The 24,198-nt window shown below is 36.4% G+C and overlaps 1 protein-coding gene across 3 annotated transcripts in view; it reads right to left on the bottom strand.

Moving 5' to 3' along the window:
* LOC131428195 (casein kinase I) overlaps positions 1-21,319 on the bottom strand; it is a 122,081-nt gene extending 100,762 nt beyond the window's left edge. For 2 of the 3 annotated variants that reach the window (XM_058591925.1, XM_058591926.1), the window contains exon 1: positions 20,887-21,319. In XM_058591925.1, coding sequence (XP_058447908.1) covers positions 20,887-20,936 — 50 coding nt within the window. In that variant the 5' untranslated portion in view covers positions 20,937-21,319. The remainder of the gene's footprint in view (positions 1-20,886) is intronic. The other variant, XM_058591924.1, reaches the window with a different exon arrangement.
* Positions 21,320-24,198: the final 2,879 nt, after the last annotated feature.

The raw sequence follows: 24,198 nt of genomic DNA, 5'->3' as shown, positions 1-24,198 counted from the left end.
AAAGATACATCCCTGACCTTTCGGGGAATATGCACAGTGAAAAGTTTGATCAGGGTGGGACCTTGGTGCGAAGGGTGGGTGAACTAAAGTAAATGAGAAATATTTTCTGGTTGGAAGAAATACGAATACGGTTCATTCTTATCTGGACAGTCTGTGCTGGCTATTTGCCATGGTGTACGACGTGGTTGCATAATAGACACTACGACACAACACAAGAGTGATGGTGAAAACGGCTGACAAGCGAGACAAATAAATATAAACCCACCCCGCCGGGCGGTGATCAGTCGGTAACATAAAAAATGCATTCGTAGACCAATAGAGCAAGATAAATCGATAGCGGAATAGAAACGTCAGAGCGATGGAAGCAGCCGGAGAAAAGCGTTGGCGGTTATTAATTACAGTGCGATAAATGGTAACTACAGTTCAAAGCAAATGGAATTTGAAATTTACTTCTTACTTTAGTGGTGAGATAGACTGCAATCGAAAGGAGTTTTGGAACAGTCACCAGACATTTTTACTCCAATAAAGTGCATTGATGAATGCATTAAAGTATCACATTTCTATATTTCAGATCTGTCTGTTGACCAGCTTTTTTTCTAGACTGAATGCTTTTACCGTCTCAACTCAACTTTTAGAAACTATGTTACTTTATATAGTATTGAGAACCATACGTAAATCTAGCGTCTTGTGTGAATAAAGTTCGATAGAGTTTTTAATCAGTATTTTTTGCCAATTAGCACTTGAATATATTCAATGCAATAATCTATCGAATAGAGTAAATTTTTTAATGATACATTCGTGGCGAACTCATTTCTAAAATCTAATGTGGATGTTCGGGGAATTGGATATCAACAATATAGCCCTAAAATGACATTATCCACTGATGTCAATACACATAGACACAATCTGATCGAAAATGACCTTTACAGGGTTGTTACGAAAAATTTCAAAATCAAAACGCGCGAAATCCGCGCGAAGTTGAAAACTAAAACGCGCGATATTCGAGTGAAGCGTTAGACAACTAATTTTATGCAGGTGATAGTTTACACAGTACTTGAAAATTCACTTAAATATAATTTAAAAATCTGCATAAGTTTGTCATATGAACACAATAAATAAGTCCGTATACATCACTTCACTTCGAGAAACCCCTATAAATGATTTCATTTTTGTTCTCCATCTTTTTCGATGTCCTTAGTTAATAAATACTCTCTGATGTACGGAAAATTGTACAGTAAAAATAAAAATGCTTACAATTGTGGTTTTGAAACACATTTCGGCAAACATTTCCTTCTTGGTAAGAAGAATTTTAAGGTAGACCACATCAGTATAATCTGATTAACTCTTTTTAATTTCAGTTTCAATTATAATAGCGTCTTTTTCTGTTGTCAGATTTTACTCTGAATGTCTTTCTTTTCCTCCTCATCTTTTGTTCTTTTATTTGGATCAGGGAAAAGCCCACTGGAATTAGTTTCTGTCAAACTTATTCTCCAGCAGGCATAAAACTTCCTCATCTTTTGCATCAATAGATCAAAATCATTCAAATGATACATTTCTTCAAATCTAGTGCTTCTATAGTAACTAAATCTAATGAGACAGTAACATAAGAAACGATTTCTTGATAACATTACTTGATAAATGAAAATCGAAAGACTTAAAACATTTGTTAAATATGCGGCACATGCTAGCAATGATCTCGTTATATCCATAATTAGTTCAAACATAGGGAATCCGAAGAAAAAATAGGAAAACTACGACGTCGAATGTCAAATTGTAACAATTGAAAGCTCTATGTGCTCTTTTAAATTTAACTTGGTTTCCAGAACACCCAGGTCCTTAACAGACGATGCGCGTTCGAGAACAGTTTGTGGCATATTATAGTCGAACTTTTTGCTACAAAAAGAGACGACGGAGCATTTAGTGGCATTTAAACCATTTTGAAATATGAAATACGAAAGTCATCGGTGAACGATAGTTTCATACACTTGATCGAAAAATTTAGATCGTTGAGATACAATAAAATTATGAACGGTCCAAGGTGACTTTCTTGAGGAACTCCAGATGTAACAGCACATGGTGAGGTTGTACAGGCTCCTATTTTCACTATTTTCTTTGCCAGTTAGATGTTATCGAAGCCAACTAAAAATGATCCGTTTAATCCCAGTGAACTTAACTTGGAGATCGTTATATGATGATTGATTTCGTCGAACGCAGCAGGGGAAGTTGAAAGCTTTGGCATGGATCCAAGCTGAGTCTCTGATATGTAGTCAGAGCAACTATGTGTTATAAAATCCAGAACTATAATTTGAAACAGCTTCGATACAGCGCACAAATCAACATTTCCAAGGTAGTTGGATATTATTATTATTATTAATATCATTTATTTTACCCCGGCTTTAACCAAGGTAGTTGGATACTATACCCTTGTTCACATAGGATTTCATCCATATTTCAGGAAAAATTCCAGAACGCAAAGAACAAATGTTGGATAGTGGAACCAACAAACTATTAGAACACTTTCGTTTCACCACGGATGGAATCCCAGAACTACTTCGTTTCTTTTATTGTCAGACTTCGCTTCGTAAACATGTCATGTAAATTTTGCGTTAAGAATGCGATTTTCATCATACACAAAATTTGTTACCATATTATTTAAAAATCGCATTCCATTTATTACGTTCTTTGAATTATTGAATGTATTATCACTGAGACGATATCTTCCATCTGTCATAAATATCCTTGAGTGCAAAATGTTGAAATAGCAACTTGTATCACTCGAGATCGAAAAGCATAAAATCGAAATTTTGTCCACTGAAGAAAACATTGGCTAGAACCGCCTTCTAGTAAATTTTAGTTCGATCAAGGTGAAAATTTGGCTATCTCAACCAATTGCTGAAACGTTCGCCCATCTTAAATTTTTTTAGGGTTTCATAAAACTCACAAGCTTCAAAAATTTGCAAAGAATTTTGTGGAATGATGTTTTTTGAAATCGCGCCAAATCCGCGAAAATCGCGAAATCCGTGAAAACCGCGCGACCGTAACAACCCTGCAATTATCGAAATACATGGATCCGTTAATGAAAACACGTTTCGTGTCTCAAATACGAATGAACTGTCAACCGTGGAAGGGAAGTCGTTTCTGCATCTAACGAATCGTCCATCATAAGAGCAATCCCATACGAAATCGTCTGGCTGTTAGCACGACCTCATGATTTGCAATTTGCATGGAACTTTGCATGTGCGTTGGGTATAGCAATAAAGTATTTTCCACTGGTTTAGATTTTTTTTAACTTAAGACTAATTTTTTAAATGTCACTTTATTTTTGAACAATTCTAACTCGAATTCTACGGAAATTGTGTCTAAAAACAAGTTGCAGGTAACTATTTGAACTTTTGAACTAAAAAACACTAAAAAAAGATCTTGCAATTTTTTATAAAATAAAAATAAACTTTATTTTCCAAAATTCTCAGTACGATTTTTCTTATTTTATACCACAAAAAAACGTCAAGTTACAAGGAATTGATGAATGTTTAAAAAAGTTGGAGCGATGATCGATAAAATAGTTTCCCGAAGGAAAACTTCTAAACGATTTCCGAAAAACTAGAACATCGTTTTTCGGAAATCGTTTAGAAGTTTGAATGTGTATAATAGTCTTCAAGCTACGCTCAAAGAAAAATCCCACAGTGTCCTACGTTCTAAATGCAGTCATTTTCGAGATATATGAGAAACAAAATCGAGAAAATGTATATTTCATGATAATATGCATTTTTTTAAATAAGTCAATAATTCAGAAGAAGTACCGCTAGCTACATCGATATACATGATTTAGAAGAAATACCATCAGCGGCTTCCCTCGTCTCAGTATCCTCCCAACATAGTAATCTATCGGATGACATCAGGAACCAAAATGTTGAAGTATTCAATAAAGGTATTTCTGGAATTAATGTAGTTCAGGTCTGACAATTATCGTCAAGAAAAGTACTTCAAAATCGTTGAAGGCATCAGGAAACAACTATTCGACCATCCACTACAAAATGAATCTGAAGAAGTTCAGACACGCTGCAGCATACGAAATTTTACCGAACTAGATTGCTAGAGATGATAAAATACTCTCAATTTTACCTAACTCGTGGTCTGTTACAATGACGATGAAGGTATTTAATATGAATAAATACACGGTTTCGCTGGCAAAGGAATTGACTCTTTACCTAAAAAAAATGTGGCCGTCCATTGGATTCCGACACACAACGTGGAGATACAAGTAGAACTATGCCAGGACAACAACAATGTTTGAACAAATCATGGAAATGTTGACTTAATGCATTACAGCCTCAAAAAATATTCCTTTCAAATTGATTGTACAGCGCTTTTGGAAGAATTACTGTGTAATTCACCGGTAAGAACAAAGGATTTCTATCTCCGCGAATACAAGAAATGCCCCGCCTCTTCAAATTTTGAGGAAAGTTTGTTCGAGCAACTTGAGCAGAAAATTGTAAATGAGATCTCTTTTGAACAATGGATAAGTACTGATAGATACAGGGTGTCCCCCGAAAAAATTCAAATTTAACAATGCAATAATAAAAAACGGTTTGATAGATTTCAATGAATATACAGTTATTCGAAAGGTTAATTCATGAAATTGTTTTGGTTTCAACAGGACGGCACTGGGTGCCATACAGCCATCGAAACAATCGATGTACTGCGAAATGATCATTAAAAATTGAATAATCAGCAGAAATGGTGATGTGAATTGGCTTCCGAGAAGCTGCGATTGGACGCCGCTGTATTATTTTCTTTGGAAAGAGGTTAAAGATAAATGTTACGCCAATCATCCAGAAACAATTGAAGACCTCAAGCACGAAATTCTAGTTGCTATTGATGACATAAAGCCAGAAACAATTGAAAATGTACTCAAAAAATTGGGTAGAAATTATTTTTCATATAAATTCCATGAATCAACCTGGCAAATAAATGTATAATCATTTAAATCTATCAAACCGTGTTTCATTAATGCATTATTAAATTCGAATTTTTTCGTGGGACACCTTTTAGTAGAAAACCAAAAAAAAAAAAATAATACCATAGAACAACTGATAAATAAACTGGGCGTACATAGATGAACAAGACCAATGTGTTGGTTTTAATTGTTTATCTCTGTGGTAAAATTTTTCGCAAGTTTTCATTTCTATTAATTCATTCATTAATCTTTTTCCAGTCTGTTTTCTCGTTGGGCACTGATAAAAATTTGACATCGTTAGTAGTTTTCTCGATTGATAAAGATTATTTATTAACAAGGCATTATTTCCGTTAATTAACCACCTAAGACATTTAGAATTTGGTCACATATGTCCGGCATCAACTGTTCGAGCAACCCGGAGAATATGTCGTTTTTTCTAAATCTCTTCGTTTTTTTTTTTTGGTGGGCAAGATGTTCTCGACAACTCGATTCACTTCTCACGAGGTATTTACAATGCATACTGGTGGACGAAGTAAGTCTGAATTTCCACTAGTTTAAAATATAGATATTCTTCGCGATTTTAAATTTGTGTTTGCTAATTCATCGGAACATACATACCCCCTTTGAAGTTTTAGGAACGAGATGCCTGGATTAAAGGTATGATAATGATAATATTTTTTCCAGAAATGCATGAGTCGTAGTTTTGAAATATGACTTTTTATGACTGGTGCATGAAATTTTCGAAATCGAAATTTTTTATGCCAAACATGAAACATCGAAATCTAGTATCATCTCGATACGAGTCGAAAAAAAATATTTTTTCTCCGTGGTAACTTCAGATCTTGACGTTTCATGCAATCTGAAAAATTCGTTTTCGGAAATCTTAATCCAAGAGTTGACTTTTTTTTCGAGATCTCGACGTTTCATGCAATGTGTATAAATTTGTTTCATCTCGGATTTAACCATTGAGTCTTTCCTCGAGCAGTATCAATTTATTTTAAATCGACTCTGGAACTTTTGACTTCGGAAATCCCAAACAATTTTCAAGCAATTTTAAGACAGGACACAAAAAATTTTTAAAAATTTCAAACTTTGACCCGCCGCACAGTGGTTCAAAAGCGCAATATCACGCTCTTAATTGATAACTCATAGGATCGTGGTTTTTGAGGTACAGTATCTTCAATAAAGTTGCTTAGAATGATAGACGCCATCTTTTGGTAAATTTTATTTATGTGATTAATCCCCCTAAAAGTGAGATAAAAATTTTATTTTAGCTCAGGGCCAACATAGGGGCTAAGTTACTTCGACAAAGTTGTGCAGAAAGTTATTTCAAACAAGTTTGCTGAAGGTACTATTCCCGTAACTTGAGTGTAATTCATGATATAATGTATTTTCTGAAAAGGGTGTCCAAAAACCAGTTTTTGTAAGAAAACATATATATTTTCAATTTATATGAGTTTTTCATATTATACAAAGTTTTTCATCTATAAAAGGTATGAAAGCTCTTTTGAAGTAGTTTAATATGTAAGTAGTCTCATCTGCACCTTCCTGCGCCTTTTGATAATAGACAAGATGAAAAACTTTGTATAATATGAAAAACTCATATAAATTGAAAATATATATGTTTTCTTACAAAAACTGGTTTTTAAACACCTTTTTCAGAAAATACATTATATCTTGAATTACACTCAAGTTACGGGAATAGTACCTTCAGCAAACTTGTTTGAAATAACTTTCTGCACAACTTTGTCGAAGTAACTTAGCCCCTATGTTGGCCCTGAGCTAAAATAAAATTTTTATCTCACTTTTAGGGGGATTTATCACATAAATAAAATTTACCAAAAGATGGCGTCTATCATTCTGAGCAACTTTGCTGAAGATACTGTACCTCAAAAACCACGATCCTATGAGTTATCAATTAAGAGCGTGAAATTGCGCTTTTGAACCACTGTGCGCCGGCAGAACCACTTACATATACACTGAAGTCTTTTTTATGCGAATTCACGTACCGCATAAAAAAAAAACGCATAAAAAAAACCGCATAACTCTGAAAATTCGCATAAAAAAAACCGCATAACTCTGAAAATTCGCATAAAAAAAACCGCATAACTCTGAAACTTCGCATAAAAAAAGACCGCAGAAGGGCAAACCGCATAACTCTGAAAATTCGCATAAAAAAAACCGCATAACTCTGAAACTTCGCATAAAAAAATCCGCATAACTCTGAAAATTCGCATAAAAAAAGTCGCGTAAAAAAAACCACATAAAAAAAGGCCGCATAAAAAAGACCTCAGTGTATGTGATTTAGCTCAAATTTTGCATAAGATCTTTTTTGATGATCTTAAAATTTTGAGCATTACGACTTTACGAAATTAGAGTTGACTTCGTTTTATTGGCACCCTTATGTGCATGTTCAGAAAGTTTTATTAAAATCTGAAAGAAAAAGGGCTTTCAGCATTTGTTCGAGTTGTTCGAAAATCGTCTACAAAAACTAATGCCTTTTCGGCCGCACTGGCCAATTGGCTGGCTTATTGCTAGCGCAATCCAAGCTTAGCTTCTAAAGTATATTAATCCTCTATAATCGAAACAAACGATTGATCAATTCAATTCATATTGACAAAATCGAGAGCCGATCAGGCATGGCAAAAACACGGATCCGTTCTGCACGGTACTCACCTTCACTCGTGAGCACACCACCAGGAGTATTGAATGCTACGCTTCGTGCCCGTGTTGAATAACAAACACCGAACGCAGCAGAAAAAGCACCCGTAGCTGTGGTCGTTTAATTGCCAAACAACGGTGCTTGGATTTTTGGGCAGCACTGAAGTCGAGTGTTCCTGACTTCGGCAAACACCGAAGCCGAGTGTTTCGGATTTTGCCTTATACGTTGCTTGTACTATAAGCGCCTATAGCGCCACGGTAGGACGAAAAATGCGTTTGAATGATTAATTCATTTTCCATCAATACGCGTCTGATTGAATTCAATTTATTGACAATATAACCAACGCATGGGTGATCTTCGGTGCCTTCGCGAAATTGAAAACCCTCGGCTCCGGTGTTTAACGAAACTGAAAACACGCGGTTTCGGTGTATGCCGAAGCTTGAAACACCAGTGCCGAAAATAAAACAGCGTCACGAGCACTGTTGCTTCGGATATTGCGTTTCGTGTTTCTCTTTGTGCACTGGCACGTAATGGCATTCTCAATACACGCGGTGGCGGTGGTTATATGAAGCACGCAGTGCAGTGCCGTGTTTGGACATGCCTGGAGCCGATGACTTACACACGGCAATATTAAATCATTCATTCGCAAATTTTTTGAAAACTACATGCTGTGAATTTCTTGAATTTATCCACTTCATGAAGACAAACACAAACGAATTGATTACAGTTTTTAGTCAAAACACATAATCTCAAATTTCATCCTCCATGGTTTCGTTTTCAACTTATCCCAGCATAGGCAGCTCAAATCGAGCAACTATTGCCACTCAGCACATCAATCAGAACCACTAAACTGGTGTAAAAGTTATACTATTTGAATAACACTTTTGGACAAACTTGAAGCTTCCTTTGCTATTTTTCTGATGTCTCGAATGTAAACGTTTGCGTTTACATAATAATTCAAATTGAATTGCTAAGCGACAATAGCAGTTCAATTTGGACAGTTATGCACTTATGATTCGAAGACGAAACGTGAAGGAAAAACTACTTCTACAAGATTAGTCAAATTTATACGTTAGATTTAATATAACACGAACCCAAATCAGACAAGCCAAAAGTACGTTGCAAACTTGGTTGTATGCTAAATATATTTGTGGTTTAACACTATTAAGAGAAAGGGTATCCGAGCAACATACATTCTAAAAGTTCCAGTAGAAAGTTACTCCCATTCTTTTTCCATGGAACCTTGTCCCACCCTAATGACTGAATAACTCTAATTGCACGCTGATAGAGAGCAGTCCCCAGTAGTCCTCCATTTTCAGAAATAACACTGAACCTGCTATCCGCAGGTGGCGATACCTTCCAATGAAGGTGAAATTATACAATCAGCAATGCGTTATAACATACTTTCACCACTTGCTACGGGCACCGTGGCACACTGCCGGGACGGAAAGGCGTGTGTTAGTGAAAGGAATCTAAACAATTTGTGATTACACGTTCTTAACCGTAAAATTAGGCAGCAGCCTGAGCGCGGAATTCTTTCTCTGGAATTCCTGCCCTCGCGTTGAAGGATAATTTTATTCGGCTAGCACATACTTTTCAACACGAAATTGCGATACCAATCGAAAATTCTAGGGTAGGCTTGCGGAGTTCCGCTGACGTCGGTCGGGTCTTTATCGTTTTGGTCTACTTTTAATGGACATTTTAATCGGTCTGTTAATCAGTAAGAAACCTCTATTTCATACAGTTTGATTCTTTGGTTAGCAACAATGTTGAAAAAATCACTAACATTCCTTCCTCAGAAAATCCTTCGTGTTTTCCACTTGATGAATGATGTTCATAATTTCAAACGGTGTAAACGCACAAAGTTTAAATTATGGCAACTTGTATTAGCGAGAACATCCGGCGACTTGCACCTTTATCCTCCTCCTATTGATTCGTTTCGTTTTACGGACTGATACAGAAAGACAAACAACGATCCTGCTAAATTTAGAATCGCGTGAAAACCGACACGACAAGGAAAAACGTGTGATTGATGTGAATCGCTTCTGTATCGCTTGACAAACATTGGCGAGTACGATGGCTACTGGACCTGTAAGAAAGGTCGTCGAGGTGTACCGGACTCAGTACCGGTTGTTGTTGTTGTTGCCAATTCCGAAAGCTTGGGAATCGTGTTCCTATGGATGTTAATTTGCTTAATGTCTTGCTGTGAGTGTTTTAAAACGTGCGTGATTTGTTCGTGTTTCGCGGGCATAAAAGAGGCTTTTCCTGCGATAATACGGGTTTTAATAGGATCAAGGAGACGTGTTGGTTGTAAATAAGCTACTTAGCTGAAGGGTGTTTTTCCTTCGATGTTTTAATCTGGAAGAGTCAAGCTCAATTCGGTGATGCGAGATTACACGAAAACAACGAGTTCATCGATTTTTTAAACCTCTGTAATTTGTGGATTTACAAAACTCTCTGAACAAATGCTAGTAATTTCCAGATTCCTATTTTAAAAAGTCGGTTTTCCACGTTCCTTTGAATACTATCATTCACTATTAGAAATGGTTTTGTTTTTTCATTCCTAAAATCCATTTACCAGGAAAAAAACAATGAAAACACACGTAGCGACAATACTAAATTACTACCTAAATTAATCTTTTACATTTGTGTCTACCAAGATTTTGTCGTAAGCCTTTCGGAGTAACGTGTAGTGAAAAAAGAGAAGATAATAACATGAATCATAAAAACCAATAAACCCTTGATACTGAGACAGCTACGATCACTTTGAATCGTTACATTGTATGGTATACAAAAAATGAGATTAAAATTGCATACGAAGTGCTACAAATACAGCTGCATGAAACAAGAGATTCAGTGCTCATGCAATTCAAACAGCGACACGATGCAGAAGTTTTGCAGCTGAGAATAATAAGCCATTGTAGATAATATTTCTTTTTCCTTGATAATACGAGCAATTTCGGAAATGGGTGACAAACATTCGGATTTCACATAGTCCGGGTGCGTGTGAAATTTTGCACTGCACACGTGTTCAGAGTGGCAAACCGTTTATTTTTTTTTTTTTTGAATACGACTCGACTGATTTCTAAAAACAGGGGATATATTTTTGCATGCACTGTCTTCTAATCGTTTTAATTCGGAAACTTAATCATACCAAAATGGTGTCTTTTGGGGTGTGGTTTGATTCCAAATGCACGTGGGGAGGACACATTAGGTTTCTGATAACAAAATGCCAACAGCGAGTAAATTTTCTTCGAACAATAAAAGGATCTTGGTGGGATGCTCATCCGGAAGATCTAATAAAATTGTATCAGACAACGCTACTTTCAGTGATGGAATATGGATGCGTTTGCTTGCGTTCCGCTGCAAACTCTCATATTATCAAATTAGAGCGAATTCAATATCGTTGTTGCGAATTGCTTTAGGCTGCATGCATTCGACACATACAATGAGTCTTGAAGTTCTGGCGGGAGTTCCGATATTTAGCCGATATTTTAGCCAAACGTGTTGCTATTGAGGGTGAAATTTATGAGAGACCGATTGCTTTCAACGAATTCTATAGCGCGTCTCGCCAAAGAACACTTGCCAGCTGGCAAGCTTCTTGGGATAAAGATGATCTGGGTCGGGGGATGCACTCAATTATTCCTAAAATATCGACAAAGGCATGGTTCAGGGGACTGGATGTGAATAGAGATTTCATTCGTGTGATGTCCAGACTCATGTCCAATCACTACACGTTAGATGCACATCTCTTTCGAATTGGACTTTCCGAGACTAATCATTGTGCTTGTGGCGAAGGTTACCGCGATATTGACCATGTTGTTTGGACATGCGTGGAGTATCGTGATGTCAGATCTCAACTAATAAATTCCTTGCGTACCCAAGGTAGACTATCTAATGTCCCAGTTCGCGACATTCTTGCTTGTCGTGATGTTCCTTACATGAAACTTCTTTATTATTTCATTAAGTCCATTGGAGTTCCAATTTAAATTTTATTTTATGTTAGACTGTTTTCTCTTCCATGAGTTCAACCAATAGCCAACTAACTTATATTAAATAAAAGTGATGAACTGATACAAACAAACCTGAAATAGTTATAAGGTCATGTACAAAATAAATGTATTTCATTTAATGTAATTTATAATAGCAACTCGTTTGATCAAAACAGTGTATAGATTAACTAATGAATACCAAAATACTAATATGATATTCGAAATGTATTAGGTTTAAAGTACTATGTATTGTGGATGCCACGGCGAAGAAAAACTTTTGTATATTGCCTATGAAATAAACGTATTTATGAAAAAAATGGTGTCCTAGAAGAAGTTGTAGGAAATCGATTGGGCATATACAATAAAGTTCCAATGAAAAAAAGGGTCATCTCTAATTTTGTAAAGAGGTAGTGCTATGAAAAATTTGAGCTAAATCGAATATGGGTAAGCGGTGCCGCCCTACGATAAAAGTTTGAAAATTTTCAATCTTGAAAAATTTCGAAATCTGAAATCTGATGTCAACTCTAGAAAAAAATTTGAATGAATTTTCAAGATCAAGAGTTTTAAAATTTTGACCGCCTGGCGGCACCTAAAAAAATAAAAATAGCTAAAATATTTGATATGGAAATACTTAAATATTTGAGCACCACCGCTTTACGAAATTTGTTTAGACCATTTTTTATTTGCACTCTAATGCTATTTCAAGAATCGTAATGCTTACAAAAAAATATTGGAAAAAACGTCTGTTCGATTTTTTCTATACGTTCATTTTTTATTTAAAGGGGGTCATCCAGTCGATCATTTTTAAATCTAAGGAACACCGATAATAAATAGTAATATGAAGGGGGAAAAGATTACTCGTCTACCCCCAAATGTATGCTAGGTGCACATACACATTTTCAACTTGTTTTTACGTTTCGTCTTTAACTCATCAATGCGTAGCAGTTTATGTAGAACTGCTAGCGCGTTGTCCCTTCCGACCATACACGTTTTTTTGAAGAAAAAAAAGTTTCTAACAAAATCTTTTTACTGTTCATTACTGATACTTTTGGATACAGTATTCTGTGCTATTTCCACACAAATTGGGTTTCATTATATTCTTGGGTGTAAATTACTTTCAGTTTAGTTTAGCTTTCGGAAAATAGTTATTGAAAAAGTTCGAACAAGAAAAAGTTTCTGTTAGAAAACCTTATCTACCTTAAAAGTGCAATGTATGAACGGTTGATAGGAAACATGATTATTTATCTTGGGACAAAATTTGAAAAACATATATATTTTTTGAAAATCGATTTGAAATTTTTATAGTCCATTTTTCTCAGTGTAGGTCTCGGTAAGAATTTTTTCAGTGTTTTTGTTAAAAATTTGACTGGTTTTGTAAAAATTACTAGTACAACAATATTTTGTAGGCTACCTAAAAACGTTGAGACCTTTTCAGAAGACAGTTTAGATCAATTTTGGACAGTGACATTTTGGAACAATCTGAGAGAATGCTGCAAACTGTGAACACGATATAGCGCAAAATTCGTCTATACTTTATCCAAAAAAAAAAACAAATAATATTAATCAAACTTTGAAAGCATTACGATTTAATCTAAGGACGCTTTAATTTTTCAGTACTACCAGCGGAGAAGAAATATTGAGAAAAAGATACCCGAATTCAACAGCAAATGGATATTTGCGAAAAAGTAACACCCAAAGCGAGCACTGGAATATTCTTCAATCTTGAAGTACATGTACATGTTTCTTTCTAGAAAGTTATCATTTACATCCCAGAATAACAAAAGTGACAAAGAACAGTTTTACGAATGGGAAAAGATAGTAGGTTCGAACCTTGCCTCTGAAAGATACTCTTACCCTGTATCATTCTACGTGATATAACTCACGTTTTCATTAATATTACTAAGGAATTCTTTAAAAAAATCGTTTCTTGAATATTGAATAAGAACAAAAAGGTTTGTTTGGGTATACATTAGCATAACCTTTTCAATTTTAACGGTTTTGACCCAAGTTAATAGTGATTCTTTGTTTTCATTATATTTTCGCTCTAAATGACGGTTTGAAAAATTTAAACTCATCTCACCCTGTTGTTCCGGAACCGGAATTTAGATCCGAATAAAAGTCAAAGCCAACCGTAGACCCTTTTATTTGAGACCCAGTTTGTGAAAAATCGACTCAGCACTCGCAGACGTTTTCAGTTTTTGACAATTATTTTTGGTACTTCCTGAACCGGGAACTGGGAATTGGTATAGCTGAAATTGATTCGTTTGACCAGCAGGAATCAGAATCAGAACTAATTGACTCAAGTGGCACGTTCTCCTAGTTACCCGGAACCGGAAGCCGGATCTGGATGAAATTCTGCATCAATTTATGGAAACAACAAACTTTTCTGTTGAATCTGAGTTTGTGAAGATCGATAGAGCCGTTTCTGAGAAATTGGAGTGGTTTCCGGTTTGGAACACATGAGCATTTTTCCGGTACTTGCGGAATCAGAAACCATGATCCGGTATACTGAAAATCAATGTGTTTGGTAATCAACAAACCATACCTGCTTATTTGAAGAATTATACGGCTACTTGAGTGTATCTGACTCGATTTTTCCATGTCATGTATAAAAACATGCTTCTTAAAGTGAAATTTTTAAACTTATCAGCCCGTAATTCCGGAACCGAAAGTCGTAATTCGTAAGATAATTCATTTGAACCTAAGCTTGTGAAAATTGGATGAATGCACTTCTTACCCCGTAACTCCGGAACCGGAAATCAGATCGAGATGAAATTAAATAGCAGGCTATGAGCTGCTTTGAATCTGAGTAGAAAAAAATCGATTAAGTAGTCTCTGAGAAAATCGAGTGCACTTTTTCATGTTTTTTGCACATTTTATCCGGGCAAGAACATATTATGGAAACAATAGATCTTTCATTTGAATCCCTGTTCGATTGCACACACTCCTAGAAAAAAATGTGAAAATTTATATTTTCGGAGATCGACATATCTTTAGGTGCGGAAATATGTAAAATTACACGACTGTTCGAAAGGCGGGGTATTTTTGACTAATTCTTGTGAAATTCTATCATTTTGCGAACTACGTTTTTAAGAATTGTGTCATATGTAGAGAGCCTGGGTTGGCGGTTCAATGCATAGGACACTGGTCTTACAAGCCAGTTGTCGTGTGTTCGAACCCCAACCTGGAAGGATTCTTAGTGCCAGTAGGAACGTAGCACCAACCATGGAACGATTGGTGTACGCTATGAATTGGTTGCGTAGTCTGTTGAAACTGAAGGTCAAATTCCAAAAAAGGAATGTAATACCAAGACTTTGCCTTTTAGTCATATGTGGATTTTAGTCGGCCGCAAAATTTCATAATTTACAAGGATAAAAATTCATTATCGGTGCCATAATTGAAAATTATGACACAAATCTTCTCATGAAAGCAAAGTTTTGGCATTACATTCCTTTTGTAGAATTGGGCTTTTCTGTTTCAACTAGTACTACGATCCTTCTGACACTATGAATCCTACCAGGTTGGGGCTCGAACATATAACAACTGGCTTGTAAGACCAGCGCCGTAACCGCCAACCCGGCCGTCTTCTCATGAAAGCATGCCTTATTATTCATGATTTCATAACCAAATGATTGATACCATGAACAATAACTCCCCTGAAAATTTTCATGATATCGATCATTTTGCTTGTAAAATTTCATGATTTTTATTCTGGAACCAGCAATGGATTTTTATCCGTGTAGCTTTGGATTATCGAGGTTGTTTGCCAAGATGTCAGCCCCCTGCAATTTTACCTTCTGAACCATAAAACCGTTTTTGATGGATTACTTTCCTGCAAACATAGCCGTGGCCCATTTTCTCGAATTGACTCATTTCACGTTCATGTGAGCCTTCACCAAGTTACGAGGGTACCATAAATTCCGACGAAAAAACTATCACCACCCGGTACCGACGACGGACGGAATGTAAATATTACAGAGCAAGAGCTAAATATGTAATGAATTTCCTGCCCTGCCGTACTTAAATCGGTTAATAAACATGCTTTTGAAATTTACTTCATCGCCGCCATAAAAACACAGCTCACCCAACTAATTCCATATAAAACCCATTCCGGTGCGGTGCTTTCGCTCCATACAATTGAATAACGAATCTACAAACGTAATGAAATAATATAAAATAAAATAAAATAAAACACACACAGAACAGAACGTTACCAAATGTAGAGCCTCATAGTGCTGGGGTGTAGTGGTGCTTCTTCGCCGTGGGCAAAGCCGGTGCGGAGCGCGATCGAGTGCGAGTGTCGTTGTGGTTACCACTGACGACGTCGACGACGAATGACTGTTATCGTTGCAATTCTTGGCACATTCACATTTTCATTCACAATTACGCTGCTACACAAAACACTGCTACTTATTTTTTTGTTTTTTTTTTTTTGTTGCTGTAGGTTGCTACAAGCTGTCATCAATCCATGGGTGTATTATTGTTGTTGTTTTTGTTTCTGCACGACGCCGATGCGTTAATGTGCAACGTGCACATTCCGGTTGATGGTGCTGCGAACGTGTGTGAGTGTGTGTGTGTTTATGTGCTGCAGTTATACGTGCGAAAATAAATCGAATTATAACGTGTTGTGCAACGGTGCCCTGCCACGACGCAAGCAAGCAAGAAGCATGCGGACGGGTTGATGGTTGCACGCGAGAGCGGCGAAAAAAATAACATAACAAAAATCAAAACAAAACGCCAGGTGCACAGGCCAGTTTCGCGAAACTGTGTCGATTTTCGTCGTTTATTGCATTATTACCACGATAAAACGCGAATGACGCGCGGATGATTCCGAAATGTTGGTTAATCGGCGCGGTTTGCAAACACATCCATCCGGTGTTCGTTTTGCCCCCGTTTCTCGCATAACGTGATTGTGATTGTCTCTGATGTGGTTGACGAATTTTGGTTCCGATCGAAGCCGAGAAGAATTTCCGAGCGAGCGTCACAATCTGACAATCAGTCAGCGTTGGTAAATCCCACTGGATACATTTAGCACGAACTTGTAATGCACTCAATATAATGAATAATAGATTGTTTCATCAAATGTAGAATTATAGTAAATGATAAGAAATTGAAAAAGCTTATTGTTAGTCTAATATTGAAAAAAGAATAACTTAACGTAGTGGGGTAAGATAATAACTAATCAATCTTTTCTTTTTAGTATTTCTTAATTTGTCCTACAGTTGCATGTAGAGCAATATTTGGTATTCATAGCTCACTGGCGTACTTTGAGCAAATACCACCTGACAGTAACGAATGATGGGATAGATCACATGGTAAAGAAAAAAAAATGAAACTAAAAATTATTCTCTTTTAACCTTCCGATTATGTTAGCTAGTTTAATCCTACCATGTACGGGTAAAATTGTGTAAAAATGAAGCTGCCACAAAGGTGTTTGTATACGTGAAAATAGTTCCCTAGTCAACGATTGTTTTTTTTTTGTTTTCATTAAAAACAAACATAATAGACAGGAAGCAGCTTTCCGAATTATGGAAGTCGAATGGTAGATAAGTTCAATGATTTTTTTGGCCAGTGTTGACATGTAAGCTTTATTTTGATACTGCTTGGTAAGCCATTTTTGCTTCTCAAATATAGATAGGTTATTTAAGCACTGGTTCAAAAGCCAGATGTGGGACAATAAAGCCGAACTGAACAATTGCAAGTACCGAAGTCCGGATAGTTTTTAAAGGTTCGTGCCGTTTTCGTTCGGAAACGCTTCCGGATCGATGGACGCTCGATCGAAAACCAGGATCTCACAGATAGCGAAACAACTTCAAATCCCAGAGGAATGAAGTGCTTAGGTTGATGAAGCGAAACTCTAAATTTTATGTCCGAGATGTGACTAAATAGTTCGAAACCAGTTTGATAATCATCAACAGAAACAAGAAACCGGAAGCTAGTACGAAAACAACGTGACAAGATGGACAGTTATTTGAACGTCAAAAAGTTTTCAAAGTGCTCTGAAAAGTACATGATTTGGCAGGCTATTTGTAGTTGTGGTTTGAACAGCAAATCGTTCATAACTGCAGATACGATTAACCAACAAATTTATGTCAACGTTTGCCTGCGAAAACAACTACTGCTAGAATTCGAGTTCCGTCTTGTTTTGGCGAAATTTGGTGCATTATTATTATGGTAAAGTGACTTAGGAATGTTGCACTAAAAACAACATTCACATTAAATCAAAAGACTGCAATTCACCGAGCAGCCCAGAACTTTGTCCAATAAAAAATATTGGATCATTGGGAATCATCGAATTGGATCATCGGAAACACAAGCAATTAGGAAAGATTTTGCTAGAAGTTGGAAAACGGATTTCAAACAGATGACTGAGGAAACAGTACCGAATTTGAAAGAATATCAAAATTACGAAAATCACGACTGAAATTTTTGCCAAGTGATATTCAGATAAAAAAGCTATCATCGACCAGTAGCAAACGCGCTTTTTTCTGAAACTGATCTCACCTGACAAATATTCAGATGTGAAAAGTTTAATAGCGAAAATTCTCCTCGATGATTTTTAAGCAAAAAAAAGTTCGCACATTGAATATACCTAAGCTTTTTGGGAAATGAATTTTCATAGCCGTTAAAGCTCAACCCTTTGCATATTACATGATCAATAAATTCGTCGATGAACAGAAACTGAACCTTTCTGAAAACGTTCAGTGTGTGTAGGGTTGGTTGAAATAAAAAAAAACTGCTAAATTTTTAGCTCTTGAAATTTGATGCTTGTTTTTTAGTAAATAAATAGTGATGATGTATTCGAAATTCTTTCAGCAATACCATGTTGGTGGATTAATACCATCAATAAAAAAAAGCAAATAATATTAACACACATGCTGTAATTAATAATAGTTATAATGATAGTAAAAATATCAATTAAAAACTAAACACAAAGTATGTTATGCAGCAATTGAAAATATTACCCAATTTAGCTTGAATATCATACGCAGAAGTATCTGCATCGCAGAATATCACTAAACCGATTCAAACATTATGCCCGCTATGTGTTCGAGACATGCAAAACTCAGCGCTCCGGTTACTTTTATAGATTAAATTCAAGCTAAATAGTGTTTTACTGGGGTTAATATAAACAGTGCATGAGGGTGAATCAACCAGTCTTTTGTCGCTATTATCACTATTTGGTAAGGTTTTTTTTTCACTAATTTCGCATTTGATATTGCGTACTGAAAACTGTAAAATGAATATTATCAACGTGATTACGAATCAAACTGATTATTTTTATAAAACCTGTATCTAGCATTAATTTTCCTAGCATTCGGTGAGCATCGAACGAGAATATCTGTTGAAACTACGTGAACCGTACCGTACCGAAACCGGTGTTTTATCAATCTCTGCTGATAAGGATTTTCAAAGGAGCATTTCTGAACGTTATGAATTAAAAATTTTCACCGATTTGAGCGCCCTGACGCATATAAATAGACAAACTACATTAATTAACATGCTTCTTGAATACTCCTTATCCCTTATCCTTAGATAGCATACAGGTACAAAATACAGCTTGTCATACTGAGCCACCCTACGCTTACCGAGAATGTTTAAAATTATCAAATTCAATCGCTATTGATCAGTGGCTTCTCGGTCTCGTGTGCACCTCGTGCACTGCACAACCGGTCAAATTGAAGGAATTAACTGCATTCCCATCCGCATTCAATTATGTTTTAGATTCTCTATTTATTCGATGAAATCAGGTCGCGATTTTTTTTCCACAGCACAATATGCACACATTCTTTCTGAATTCGAGTACTTTGACGTGTGCACCGAGGCTGCGCATCTCTTGTCGCAGCGTTAGTATCTTTTACGTGCACATAAGTTACTGCACAGAAGAAAAGGAATCACTCAGCTCATCTCTGAGGTTTGTTGTTCTCTCTGCCACTTTTGGCTCTGTGCAGAGAATCTAATTCTCCTTATGTATCGATGTTACGGAATAAGTTCCCATCCAAAAGTATATAGTTAATTCATTGTCTTGAAATCTGATATTATACCACAAAATCAGTGCACAACCCGTGAATTTTGTCACGAGACGCCACTGCTATTGATTCACCTATAAACATTGCAGCGATTCTATAGCAGTTAAAAAAATATTGTTCATCGAAAATATCGCATCATTGTTTCTCAGTTGCGATACTGTTGCGAATTTATTCAAGATCTCGGGCCGAAATTCCGTTTATACCTCTTTGAAAATCATTGAAAACTGTTAGTATCCGTACACATTCTCCTCTTAGTCACACCTGAATAGTTCGACTATAGTTTTGTTCTGCTGTCTTGTGGTTGCTCGCGTCGAACCTCGTTCGTTGTACTCATAGACTTTTTGTACACCTCAAACAGTTGAATACACTTTGCAACAGAATGTGTATAGTATTTTGATCAATTTAGTAACTGATTGAAAAGGTAACTTTCGGATCCTAATTTCATATTCACAAGGACATAGATTGCTTGTAAATGCTTCGCGTATTTACTTTTGAAACTCTTCGTTGTCTTGAGGAATACACTGATAAAATCTAGTTTGTACCATAGGCTTTCGTTGGTTTAACGGAAAATCTCTCGAACTAAAAAAAATCGCGTTCACTATTTTCTGACACAGATTGTTGTTTTTTACATCTGCACACAATTATTAAGCGATACAACTAATATAATGTAACCCTTTAACTCGGATTTAGGGTGCAATTTTCCACTATTCAAAACGCATATGAAGTGTATTAGTCTAAACAGACAATATCTGACTTAGAATCATATTCTACGATATTCGAAAGGCCTGTGCTTAAAGATCAGGGAAAACAATAACTACCATCTATACGAAAGTTATATACAAGACTTTTCAAAACTAATTGGGAATTCAGTAAAAACTAGTGCCATGGAAAAAGAACGTAAAACTGTACATTTTTGTAGTTTTGTACATATTCGCAAAATAAAAACTTGATAAGAGTTTCAAAAAAATTAAATTGTTCGTTTCACATAACTGTAGCAAGAACAGTGCAGTTTTTCACATGATTCGCTGTCATATAACCGTGAAAAAATCAGACTATGAATGATAACAAAAAACACACAAAAATTACTATAATCAACGGTCATTTTTAACGTCGCATAAAAACCGCTCATCAATCAAAAACCAAACGTCATGCGAGTGCATAATACTGAACGTGGCCGTGGTGCGCTGATGCTGAGGGAAGATGAGTACAAAACGCCTGACCCGTTTGTCCGGTTGGCGCCATTACCTGCAGTCAGTGATCTTCTTCGGGCGAAACATCATCGGAACACATGACATTTGCCGACCTGTTATTTCCTCTGTTCACGCTTGCTGTCGGACTGTCGGATTATTCACACACGCACGCACACACACAAAAAACGACTGTCTGGTGTTGCTGCTGTACCAACTGACAATGGCACCACTGCTGGTTGATGCAACACGGGCAAAATCTTGCCGCTGTCCGTCGTCCGGTTTGCATAAAAAAAAACAAATCGCTGGTGCCCAACCAACTCCACGAGAAGTCTCAGTGCTTCACATACTTGCTATCGTGGGATGGATTAGTCGACCCAAGAAACTGTCACGAAACTTCGGTGAGCGAACGTGCACTTCTGGCAGCGTTAACGAATCCCCGCGCTAATTGAATAACCGTGCAACTATACTTCGGTGGCTGGCGCTCTCGGCTGTCATAGATAAAGGATGACGATGATGACGACTATGTTCCGGCTTAAACTTTGTTCCTTTTAGTTTGCACGGCAAAACTAATTAGGAAGTATCATCGTCGATGAGAAGTCGAAAAGTACTCCTACGTGTGCCCGCGTCGATTGCAGCATCAGTTCGCTGCCGGAAAGTGAGTGCTGCGAATCGGATCGACTAGGATTATAATGACGATATGGTAACAAATCGACGACGTAAATGAGATGATTAGCACGAACTTGCTGAATCAGGGTTCAATTAAGTTGCCATTAATCATGGATGGGTAGGTCTGCCTTTTGAGCGGTATTGGAGTTAGAGGAAACATTTCTCGGAAGCCGTTGAAGTGCAATGGCCAACGGTGAACCTTGCAACATTTGCTCGGGGTTCACGTAGGAAAAGGTAAACATTTAGCGATATGTAGCAATGACACATCAGTCATGAAACACGTTTGTGAAAGAAAGTTTACTACACCTTCGAGGTAACGGTTGTGGGCGTTTCTTACTCGAATAAATGATTTTTCTTTCAACAGGTTTCTTTGAGAAATATTTGATTATCTAATTAAAGTGGAATTGCAGTACATGACAAATGCAACCAACATAGAACTCAAACGTTTAAACCTGGTCCAATCCATTTAGTTTCTCTGTACTCTAGAGATGAAACATACCTCCAGGGTGGTTCAATTGGCAGAGCAATTCCACGGAATAAATAAGCTTTTCATAGTGATCGGAATGTCATTTTTAGCAAGATCTATTTATTATCTATTCGAAGGGAGTAATCATAATAAATTCTTAGCAAAAATAAGGTACGTTTGGTAATTTATCGCCAATAGCAGCGCCGAAAGCTGCGGCTCGGAAAAATAACATCGATTTATTATCTGTTTTTTATAAAAATCTAAATGGATTTTCATAACAAAGTAATAAATGGACATTCAGGGCAAAGCCTAATTTTGTGCTTAGGGCACATAACCGTTATGAATTTTGTTTACGTTTCGTCTTGAGCGGTTATGTGCCCTGAGCACAAAATTAAGCTTTTCCCTGAATCGGCCAGTTAGAGTCGGCACGTCCGTTTTCGTTCGGAACGTCAGCTTAGCCATGGCACTTAGGTGACAAACAAAAAGTGTTCTGCAAATGGCCGAAACTTTACGTCTGCTTAGCGGTTCAAATTAAACTGCCGAGTTTTGCATTAACACCTAAACGCTCGGGTAGGGATTTTCAACGAATTTATTTTTTCAAAAATTCATAACTCTTGATACAGTTCATCAATTTTGATGCGTCCAGTGTAAAAAAAACAGATTTTCTTCTAGTCCAGAAGCAGAACAGACATACTTCAACGCGATCTGGAATAACTCATGGACTAGAAGAAAATCTGTTTTTTTTTTACACTGGACGCATCATAATTGGTCAACTGTATCAAGAGTTATGATTTTTTTTTAAATAAATTCGATGAAAATTCCTACCCGAGCGTTTAGGTGTTAAGCAGTTCAATTTGAACTGCTATATAATGATGAGTCAAAGACGAAACGTAAACCAAAAAAAATGAACGTTTTACATAAATATTTGCTCAAATTTCTTAATTTGCAAAGTGTTTAGAAATTCCCCACAATTTTTAAAATTATAAAACTTAATAAATTTACTTTGAAATAAATTCGATTTTTTTAAAACTCGGTAAGCCTTGAAACGTGGCATTTTGTTTCTAGTTTGACCTTTACTTCTACAATTTTGAAAAAAATATGATTAAGTTATTATCAGTCAGAACCAAAGTGTGCTTCGATATTCCCCATTCTCCCCTACATTATCCACCTGTAAATTGGCTTGGTGCATCAACCGAATAAATTCGTTAAAAAAATAGCCTTCAAGTTTCGTTTAGTTCGAGCAACTGCTCCGAAAAATGAGCTACTCTAGAGATTAAACACACTTTCAGGGTAGTTCAATTTGCCGAGCTGTTCAAACAGATCCAATTCGAACGATGGCTGAGCCGAACTAAGATTTCAACGAAATTTCTCTTTCTACAGATATTTTTCTGGATCCGTCTTCCGATTTCGAAAATACAGGGTGATTGTGCCAAAAAAACGTGTTTTAATTTAGTGGTCTGATGAATTCGACAAATATATCTAAGGGATTCCCCCAGGCGAATGACCATTAATGGTTAAAACCGGGATTAAATGAAATAACATTAAAAATAATAACTAAGGGATTCTTATAAAAAATTGTTGAATCTTGAGAAAAAACCTGTTTTAATCCTCCTAGTGGTGTAATGATGCTTTTCTCAAATCGGGTTGTTTGACCGTTTGCTGATAAAAACTATCAACACTTTACCTTATATTTCCGGATCCGGATGAAATTCAGGAATTACATATGGGACCACAGGACCTTTCATTTGAACCTAAGTTTGTGAAAATCGGTCCCGCCATCTATGAGAAGAGATAGAACACATATTTTCATTTTTTTGCACATTTTAATAATATTCGAAATTTTGTATATGACCACAAAACCTTTCATTTGAATCTAAGTTAGTGAAAATCGGTTCAGCCATCTCCGAGAAAAATTAGTGTAAAAAAACGTTACATACACACATACGCACATACACACACAAACATTTTGCGTACTCGACGAACTCAATCGATTTTTCTATGACTCCGGGCCTCGGTTCAAAAGTCGGTTTTCAAAGTGATTGCATAACCTTTCTATATAAGAAAGCCAACAAGAATGAAGTCAGCTCCATTTTCTGAGCTTTTGACCATAGTTTCCGATACTTTTGGAACTGGGACCTTGGAATAGATATAAACGAAATCGGTTCGTTTTGGCCAGAATAAAAAAGATTTGTCTAGGCCTACAAAACAGGCCTCGTTTCTGCAATGACCTCAGCA

This window comes from Malaya genurostris, chromosome 2 (assembly GCF_030247185.1).
Source record: "Malaya genurostris strain Urasoe2022 chromosome 2, Malgen_1.1, whole genome shotgun sequence".
NCBI lineage: Eukaryota > Metazoa > Arthropoda > Insecta > Diptera > Culicidae > Malaya > Malaya genurostris.
The sequence above is the reverse complement of the archived record's forward strand: the minus strand, read 5'-3'. Positions and strand labels throughout refer to the sequence as shown.